Source organism: Pagrus pagrus, assembly GCF_965226575.1.
Source record: "Pagrus pagrus genome assembly, chromosome: 5".
In the NCBI taxonomy this organism is placed as follows: Eukaryota; Metazoa; Chordata; class Actinopteri; order Spariformes; family Sparidae; genus Pagrus; species Pagrus pagrus.
The window spans coordinates 29163347-29173707 of NC_140189.1; the positions used below are offsets into that span (position 1 = coordinate 29163347).

General features: G+C 41.4%; 2 protein-coding genes across 2 annotated transcripts; one reads left to right on the forward strand and one right to left on the reverse strand.

Annotated features, from left to right (window-relative positions):
* Positions 1-2101: 2101 nt before the first annotated feature.
* Positions 2102-7517, forward strand: clic2 (chloride intracellular channel 2). Its single transcript, XM_084353332.1, has 6 exons — positions 2102-2408; positions 4502-4611; positions 5172-5297; positions 5391-5491; positions 6592-6773; positions 6865-7517. Exons 1-6 carry the CDS (start codon positions 2355-2357, stop codon positions 7024-7026), a joined length of 735 nt encoding a protein of 244 aa, XP_084209458.1. The 5' UTR covers positions 2102-2354; the 3' UTR covers positions 7027-7517.
* Positions 7518-7607: 90 nt separating this feature from the next.
* Positions 7608-9886, reverse strand: urp1 (urotensin-related peptide 1). The gene is made up of 5 exons (XM_084352803.1): positions 9774-9886; positions 9404-9532; positions 9270-9310; positions 8348-8453; positions 7608-7824 (listed from the first exon to the last, which is right to left on the reverse strand). The coding sequence occupies exons 1-5, from the start codon at positions 9874-9876 to the stop codon at positions 7793-7795; spliced, it is 411 nt and encodes a 136-aa protein (XP_084208929.1). The 5' UTR covers positions 9877-9886; the 3' UTR covers positions 7608-7792.
* Between the last annotated feature and the right edge of the window lie 475 nt (positions 9887-10361).

The window sequence follows — 10361 nt, forward strand, 5'->3', positions numbered from 1 at the left end:
TTTTGACCTTGTGTGTGTGTGTGTGTGTGTGTGTGTAGTCAATAACGAGGGTCCTGTTTGTTGAGATAAGACTCTTTCTTTCCAGGAGGTCACTTCCAGCTGCTGTGTGTGTCTCCGCAGGAGACAGGGCTGTCCTATCTTTTTGCCTGCACAGGAGGAAGTGTGAGTTAGACATTTCCACTTACTGCCCCTTTTTTCCCGAAAATACTCAGGAAATCTCTCTGTCGGTTTCAGTTTACTATAAAGGCTGTGATTTTAACCTTAATCCCTTATTCCCATCACATCCTCTCTTTCTCAACCCTGTGTGGTCACTGTTGCCATACCAACCAAACACCGACACCAAATACACGAGAAGTGATTCAGCCGGTGCCGAGGACATTATCAGCGACTTGTAAGGGTGAATTGAAGTGAGTGGCACCTCAGTCGTTTATCTCACGAGCGCCAATAAACACTCCCTCCTGAGCGGCGGACGTAATAACGAAGGCTGATCATTCAGAAGGAGAAGTTTTAATCATGTTGCGTCAGTAAGAGTGATCCTCCCACCTCAAACTCCAGTAAAATTCCAGTCACCTCCCATCGGAAGTGTCAGTAAAGTGACTAATTATTCCCCAAATCAAAAGGGGACATGATGCTTCAGATAAAAATCTCTGGCGATAACCTCCCTGACTTTTAAAAGGAAAGAGGAGGAGGAGGAGGAGGAGGAGGTGGAGGCCCTTTTTTCCTTCAACTTTCTCCGTCTCCGTTACATTTCCTGTGATGGTCGAGTGTTTTTCAGCCAATTTCCAGGATTTGTTTGGAATTTGAATGTGACGGGTTTGTTTTTCGTGGCTGAAAGCCATGTAAGACAGATTTCATGTCTCAGAGCCTCGTGTCGATTCCTTTTAAATTCCTTGTGAGGCGTTGCATAATCCCGCACATGTTGCTGATCTTATTGCCTCAGTGAAGTGATGTCTACACCGCAGCATAAAATTTCCCTTCCCCTATTTTCTGTAAGTGATCACATTTTACAAGAAACTGAGGACGTGCACCCTTCGGTCCCCGAGGACACGAGATGCAAGATAAAACGATAACATTCACTTTCATCAACTTATTTTCTTATAATCAGTAAATACCGCTCACAAAAAACATTGTATTCAGTGGAAGTGATGCCAAATACCTCTGACTGTGAAGCACAAAGAACATTTAATACCTTTTTAACTAATGCAAAACAAGTCAGAAAGCAAAAATAAACTTCTCCTTTCAGTTTTATGCACACAGCACCGAGGGGATTCCCTTCACTATGATTCATCACCCAAAATATACCACCTTTGTTAGTAAGAACGGTGACTGAGCTCGCCCTCTTCAATGGGCACAGAAGAGCAGAAAGCATTAGCTAAACGTACGCTACACTCAGCGATGGCGGGAATGATCTCATCTTTTACTGAAGTGAAAGCAGAAATATCACCATGTGAAACGACTCCAGTAAAAAGGAGAAGTCCCGGGACGGTTACTAGATAAAAAATACCAGTGAAATTAAAAGTAAAGACAATAATACAACATAAATGTCACAGCAGTTCCTGAAACTGTCACAAAATTAAGGAAAACTGACATTTCTAGCTCTCTAGCAAATAATTTTAACATTTTTATTTCATCATTGAAGCAAAACATGTACATATTAATCACTACCAAATTACAAACACTCTCAAAGAAGTATCAGTATGACTTTAAAACTGTATGTTCAGGTATTTCCTAAACAAACACGATGTACACGATGGAGTCAACCAGATGTGAGACTCAAGTCTCCCTTAAAATAAGATTAGGTGTCTCTACTGTTACACAGTGTCCCTCATTACACAGTGTGTGCTTTGTATAGTGAGTACAGCCTTTTCTTTAAAGTGCTCTTAATCTGTTATCCCCTCCGTATCTAACGGAGCAGGAATGCGAGTGGCTCCAAGTGAATTGTCTGAATTAGTGTGAGTCACATGCCGTTATCAGTTCCTGTGTATTGCAAAATGCACAGATCCTATTTTAAGCTCTCTCCTCATAGAGTTTGGCTCCGGGTATATAAGAGCGTGTACCCCGCCCATCATCTCTGGATCCACCCTCTCCCCTGACTTGTAAAAGTATGCTCAGAGCGATAGTCTCCAAGGAGCCCTCTGACAAAACACAAGCAGCCTGCGAGGTGTCGCACTCTCTCCTGACATCCACGACCACACCGCCTCTCTGAAGCCAGAGCAGCACGTGTTCAAGAAACACTCTGATCAGCTTTTCTTTCTCCAAGATCTGTTGATTTTTTGGGGTGTGTGTGTGAAGAGCCACTAAGCTTTGTTCTGGAGTTTTTAAAAAAAGTGAATTAAACTTTTTTTGTGGACGACATGGCACTTCGGCAGAACTCTGACAAGGAGCCGAGCATCGAGCTGTTCATCAAGGTCAGTCATTTCTTTTTTAATTTCAACGATTACTTGAAAGAGGAAGTAGAATGTAACATGTGAGGGAAAAGCCAAAAAACACCTGAATTCACCTTTAAATGAACAGATGACATTTCTCCTTATTTGCCTGTTTTATATCCTCTGCTAGAGGAAAATATGTAAGCAGATAAAGGAGGCGCCCAAGGTTTTCTGCTCACTTATCAGTAATGTAAAAGGGGCAGAGATCTTTAGCATGCTGCTGTATGAGCATCAATCAGAGGACAACTCTCTTTTTGAGCGGTGCCTCCTGTAGATACAGATGCTGAGGTGTTTGTATCCCTGCTGAGGGTCACAGTCAAGTTTTATCAGTGAGCTCTGGCCACAGACAGACGGTCCACCTTATCACCGCACACCCAGACGAGAGTGGAGAGCGTGCAGGCTGACTGGCCCCGGGACTGAACCAGGCACACCCACTTTTACTTACGCACACGCTCAGATACACTCGTCTTTATCAGGAACAAGTAGTCATTTTCTGAGCTCATGTTGTTGCCTAACATTAAAAATACATCAACACATTCAACACCAATCTGTTTTTTGTTAGAGACACAGTGTCTTCTGATATAAAACGAGGTCGAATGAGGCTCAAAAACATCACGAGGCGGTCCGATATGTGGTAGACAGGACTTCTAGAAGTGTTGTGTCTCTTTGTAAATGAAACATTAAACATTAAAGGGGCGCTTCGTAGTGTTGGAGAGTAAATTCAAACTCAGAAACATTTAGTTTTTCCATAAGTGAATAAACAAGCTGTTCTCAGAGTAAAATAAGGTCCCCAGAAGGTGGCAGGGTCCGCCAAATGTAAACAAAAGTAAAACAGGATGATGTTGTGTTGCCCTTTAAGTTCAGTTACTCAGTCATGAAAACAAAGAGAGGTCGTTTATTTAGTTCCTTTAGGCATAAAAAATCTTTCTCTTCTGATTTAAAATTGCTTCCCCAAAACTACATGATGCACCTTTAAGTCACTAAAGGGAGCAGTTTGACTTTTAGGGAAGTGTGCCTTTTTGCTTTGTGGCAGTTAGATGAGAAGATTTAAACCACTTCCATGATCAATATGAAGCTTTACAGCCAGCAGACTTGGGGTGGGAATCACAGAGTAACTCGTGGTATGATTCACAAAATGTCGCCCACGATAACGAAAGTATGGAAATCCAAAGACTGGAAATAAGTGGAACCGGCTAGCTCGGCTCTGTCCAACTAGCACCTCCGAAGCTAACTAATTAATATTTTATGTCTTGTGTGTTCAATCTTTACAAAAACAGAAGTGTAAAAACAACAAGTGGAGTTTATACGACTTGGTGAGGGTTAGGAAAACATCATGGTTTGACTTTATTGACCTGTTTTGGTCGCTACGATCACAGAAAGAGATGCTTCGACGTCGCGTGAAAAATAGCCGGTCTTGGAGATGTCCCTAGGTGTCCTTTAAAATGTCCACTGGTGTGACTTGAACTACGGTTGGCCTTTTGGCAGCCTTGTTTGCTAATAATGCCACCGGTCCAAGTCTCAAGTCACTCCCAAGTAATTTTTTCTTGGCAAGTCGAGTCCAGTCCCTTCCCCTCCCAAAGACCCTGCAGTGTTTGCTGCTGATGACCAGTGAAACAAACACAAACACAAACAATTTATTTAGGCTTATCTATTTCGTCCCCTCCCTGTTGCTTGTAAACAGTGAAACACTGACAGCCAGAGGAAAAAAATGTTTTAAAAACTAAACTTAAAACATTAAATAAACACAGACGAGTCATCATGTCTCCAATCCAGTCGAGTCCTGAGTCATATCTCTGAGAAACACACATCAGCTAAAAGCTTGAGCTCAGAAAACACATGCTGGGCTTTAAACAGACTGTGTTGTCATGTTGTGAGCTAGTCGTTGTTAGCCTCTTTTGTTTTCCGGTACAACACAATGCCTGCTCGGATGGAAAATGTCTTTAAATACCCCGGACATGCCTTTCACTTCAAAAATCACTTGTTTGCCAGCAGAGGGGAGGAGAGCAGATATTGTGATTGCCTCACCGGCTAAACTGAGATATTTGAACCTTTTTCTGACTTTGTGTGTTTTCCAGGCTGGACATGATGGCGAAAACGTGGGGAACTGCCCCTTCTGCCAGCGGCTGTTCATGGTGTTATGGCTGAAAGGAGTGAAGTTTACGGTGACCACTGTTGACATGAGGAAGTAAGCACCCCCCCCTCCTGCAGAAACACTTCCTGAGCATCTGGTCATGGGGACTTTCACACAGAACTCTTATTAAGGAGCAAAACAAGAGAGAAATTGAGAAGTCTCTTTGAGTAATCCGAAACCATTTCTCACTTTAATCAATAGGTGTGTTGCTCGGAGGGTTCGAGGGAGGGACCCGTCGAAGTGTACAAAGAGCTCTGTGTCACTTTCAGACAAACACCTTCATTAATTGAGGCTTTATTGTGCAAATTTCTCAGGGTCATTGCCGGAGAGAGCAAATAAGATCAGGAAACTTTGAAAGGATGCTGATAATTGAATGATTCAGCACACACACAACAAGCCTTTTAAGCAGGAGGCCGCTCCCTGCGCTGTGTGTTTTCATAGCTAAACCAACAGCCAGTGTTGAAATCATTAATCCACAGTGCCACATGATTCTGACGCTGCCTCGATAACACAACGCGCTCACAGATTTGACGTGCTTGATAACAGTCTGATTGAATTAAATGGAAGAAAGAAACCAAGATATATCTCGTCCATCTTTTCTCCGTCCTCTCCAGGAAGCCAGCTGAGCTCAAAGACCTGGCCCCCGGGACCAACCCTCCTTTCCTCCTCTACAACGGCACCCTCAAGACAGACTTCATCAAAATCGAGGAGTTTCTTGAGCAAACGCTGGCTCCTCCCAGGTATCTTCATCATCAAACTAACATTAATGAAGAGCGATTCTGATGATGGCTTTAGCTTACTCCCAGGCCTCTCCTCTCTCCTCTCCCCCGCAGGTATCCTCACCTCAGCCCGCTGAACAAAGAGTCCTTTGACGTGGGCGCCGACATTTTTGCAAAGTTCTCTGCTTTCATCAAGAACAGTCCGAATAACGCCTGTGAGTTAAACACACAGCAGCTCACTTTTTCTTACATGGATGTGAGATGAAACACATTTTTAATATTTTATCTCAGGACGTACTTTTACTCAAGAACTGTACTTAAAGGTTCAGTGTGTACGATTACGTTTTTAATGCTTAAACTAAGAATCCTTGTGTTTTTGTCTTTTAAATGAAGTCTGCCATGTTGCACTGTCATGTTTCTACAGTAGCCCAGAACATACAGACCAAACACTGGCTCTACAGAGAGCCAATCGCATTTTTTGCGTTTCTTTTAAAGGCTACCACAAGAAAGCGTGAGACAAGAGGTATTCTGTTGGTTGAAATCTGCAGCCTCACCACTAGATGCCGCTAAAACCCTACACACTGATCCTTTAAGTACAGTTTCATGTTAGTATTTCTGTTTCATGCTACTCAATATGAGAGAAACATTGTACTTCATACTCCACTACATTTATTTGACAGCTTTAGTTATTATTCACTTTAAATATATCGGTCTACTTTCCTTAGTAATTCTGAGGTTATATGTTTTCTGACTCTTTTGAAGGAAAATCAACTTTTAAAATGAACATAATACATTCAGAAATTAACTAAAATTATCAACAGCATGTGAAGAAATAACAGTTTTGCCATTATGACGTGTTAAAAGATGCAAATACTTGAATTAAAAGTACTCATTATGCAGAAATGTGCCTCCTTATATCATTATATTGTGTTACTATAAGTTACACATTGATCCCTACTGGTATGCAGTATTTTATGTTGTAGTTGTTGAAGCTGGTTTTCTACTTTGCTTATTTAGATAAATCAATTGCAATCTATTGTTTCAATCCATTTTTAAAAATGCATGATTGATTTTGTAAATAATAAGTTAGTCTACAAGCATCTACAGCTGCAGTGGAGTGAAACATACAGCATTTCCCTCTGAAATGTAGTGGAGAAAATGTATAAAGTTACATAAAATAAAGCACAAGTACCTCAAAATTGCACTGAAAGACAATACTTGAGTAAATGTTCGGACAGTTCAGCTGTAGTTACAACACACCAGTGGAAATCACAGACAGAAAGACATCACATCTCTGTGTTTCCGACCCCTTAAGACCACGAGAAGAACCTGCTGCGGGAGTTCAAGCGCCTGGACAACTACCTGATCGCCCCTCTCGCCGAGGAGGTCGACCACAACTCCAGAGAGGACGTCACCGTCTCCAAGAGGAAGTTCCTGGACGGAGACCGCCTCACCTTAGCCGACTGCAACCTGCTGCCCAAACTGCACGTCATCAGGGTGAGACAGCGTGATGATGTCATCCCTGAGTATGGTTACACACTTGTTGTACTCACAAAGCTTAATATTTCTCGTCTTTCTTTTATTTCAGATTGCTGCCAAGAAGTACTGCGACTTCGACATCCCCGCTCAGTTCACAGGTGTGTGGCGATACCTTGATAACGCCTACGAGAGAGAAGAGTTCAAGCAGACGTGTCCGGCCGACATCGAGATTGAGAAGGCTTACTTCAGCGTGGCCAACCAGAGGAAATAAATGATTGATTCCCTGTAATTTAAAATCCTGTTTTCACCCAGCGTATCCACATAAAATAAAGATGGTGCCCTGCAGAGTGCACTACGCCCTACAAGAATAAACCGTGGCGATGAATTAGACACTATTCCACCTTAAAAATCTCCACCTGCAGTGAGACTTTACTGGTTGTATCGACTATTTATCCATAGTCACTCACAGACAGATGGTGTGTTGATGCCACGTTGAAAAGGCCAAATGTGCAATTGACTGTTTATGTTTTTGTTTATAGTGTAAATATATTTTTTCATGCTTTTTATGATCAAAACACCCTCGTCAATGTATATGTGATTGTATTAGCGTGAGCAGCGGCTGCAGAAACCTTCAATAACAGTTCATTTCAATGCAAAACATGAAATAACACATGGAATACACTCCTGCATCTTAACCTGTACAAATGCATTTTGATATGATTATTGTCTCACTGTCACACTAATAAAAAAATATCAAATTCATGTGTTATAATCTTGATTTTTATGTGGTTCATGTGTGTGCTGAATATAATGCTCCCTCGAGGGTTAAAAACCAAGAGCAGGTCACGTCGATGGCATTTCTGATATTCAACTTTTATTTTCAGCCACAAAAAAAACAATAATTTTACAGCTTCAAAAATATATTTTCTGTTGATTCAGTTCAGACGATGATTATACTGTTTGATGGGAAACTAAAAGGATGATGGAGAGCGAAGGCCGTGCTGAAATCACACCGAACATCCTGCCGCTGTTCAGCTCTAGTTGGTGACGCAGTATTTCCAGAAACATGCTGTCAGGACATCAGAGAGAAACATTAGGAACAGAGCCACATTTGATATTTGTGCTTATCTTGTACTCACATGTATTGCTTCTGTCACCCGTGAGAGTTAGTAGTTAATGTAGTTTGACTATTATTATTACACTAATCTGAAAGAAGAAACTTCATCGAGGCAGATTAGCCCAAAATCTCAGAACTGACCTGTGCATGTGTGGCCTCAAAATGAGGCTACTGTTTGCTGTCAGCTCGGTGGAGTTACTTATCGATAGGTACTTGTTTATCTACATAAGTAAAATATCCATGTACTGTACTTCAACTTAGTCGCTCCATCTCTACCTGTTCAGGTGTAAGCAATTTGTCTGCCTACTTTAAATAGCTCAGGCCTTAGTTAAACACCCGCTTGATTAGATTATAATAACTTCAGTATTGTCGTGTGATGTCAGTCTCAGGACTAAATGCTTGAGCTCGCTCATTGTACAGTGTACAAAGAGCAGGTGTGGTGTGTGAGTGACAGAAGATAAAAAGAGTCTCTCACCTCTTTTGTTTGTTTTCGGCAGGTTCTGCTCTGATCTGAGAAAACCCTGAGAGCGGAGCTTGTCAGCCGCCGCCAGCGTCATCACAGCTTCTTTTAGGTTGTCGACCTAAAAACAAAAACAAAAAAAACACAATGAGAGCAGACACAGATGATGGGTTGTAAACTCCCATTTTAGACATTTGCACTGGCTTCCAGTTGATTAAGAGCTGGTTTTTATTCAGATTTCTCAAGACTCAATGCACATTTCAACATCAACAAAAAAAGAGCCACAATCTTAAAGACAAAGTGAAGACAATAATCAGCTGACTGCTAGCACAGTATATACATACATGTAAATTAGGGTTGAGTGAGTACCAAGTACAGATAATGTAGTTTTTAGTATTGGTGAAGTTTATAAAAATCTCGTTCTGCAAATAGTTTTGTGATTAAAAGATAAATAAAGCAACTCCTGAACAACCTGTATCAAGTTCAGGCTTAAATTAACAACTTCTGGTTTTAACTCCACTCACTCCCAGTTAAATCTCCGCCCAAGTCGTATCTAGGTCTGTCCTATTTACTGGAGTACTGAAGAACGTTATGGGATTGTAATGATTGTTTCAGCTATTAGTCAAATGCTCAGGTGTTGCCAGGGTAACGGAGGTACTGCTTGTGAAAAACATTATATTTTGATCGCGAAACACAAAAATATACAAAAATTGTCTTTTTCTTTGGCAGGTGACCGTGGTATAAGCAGGATAATGCTTATTTGTATTTTTGCTATATAAGTACGATTAATAGGCTACCGCATGGGTGACTTTCACTTTTACTTTTTATATTTTAACGCCAACTCTTTACCTCCACTCAAGAATTAGTTTTGGGTACTTTCCACAACACTTATACTATGTACAGTGTACAAAGACATACAGTAGAGTATCAGCCTTACCATGTTTGCAAACTTCTCTTGTTGTGCTGACTCTTTAGCCCCTTAAAAAAACAGAAACATTTAAAAAACTCATTATGTTTCCCACATTTGACAGATTTATGAAAATATCTGCATGATATCTGTCTTGTTCTTACCTTTATTCCAGGAGTCTCTTCCTCCATTGTGCTGCATCAGAAGAGGATACAGATTATTCACCTCCCTCTGCTCCCCCTCGGCAGTGTTGGGTCCATCTTCCACCTCTGACACTAACTTCTGAATGAAATCTGTCGGGATGAAGCAACAACTTTCTCTCATCATCGTGTCATTATGGCTTTAAGAATACAGACTGATAATACAAATGTTATCATGAAGGGATATTAGAGTATTTTAGCAAAGACAGCTGCATTCATCTCAAAGGAAATGTATGAATAAATATGGACAGAGTATGGTGGAGTTGCTGTATTTAAAAGGTCAAATTCAGTGAAAAATCAGTAAAATTGAGGAATATAATTGAAAGAGTCTCACCTGCCTGTGGCTCCAGGTTGGTGTCGGGGTACAGAGGTAGAGCATGCGTCCATCTTGCAGAACAAATCACAGCTAGGAGGTAAAAGAGAGCTACAGAGAGCATGGTGCCTTTATCTTCAGATGGTCAGACCTGGACTATACCTCTGCACAGCCAAGAACTTCACTTATATACCCTCAGGGGTCATCCATCACAATCTGATCAATACATTATCATCACACCCAGTCTCCTCCTTAATGGTTTTGACGCGATGGATCAGGCGTCATAGACACAATTTAGGCGACCCTGTCAATTGAGCCGCAGCCTATCTGTGCTTGTTCAGAGAGGCCTAACAAATGTTTGCTCTGCAGCAGTAATCAGCGGCTGTCCGGCGCAGCTACTGATGGTTTATGTCTGACACCATTTCTGTGTGATGGGTTGTTCATTGTGTCATTGCTCATGTCAGAGATCGCAGGTACACAGCTGCTGCAACTGTGTCACCTCAGGTTTTTACGTCACTTTGTGCTCAACGACTGACATTTCTGAAGCGATTAATTGTGACTAACAGGGTGAATAGGTCACATTGTGGCAGACGTGTTGCAAATTTTGTT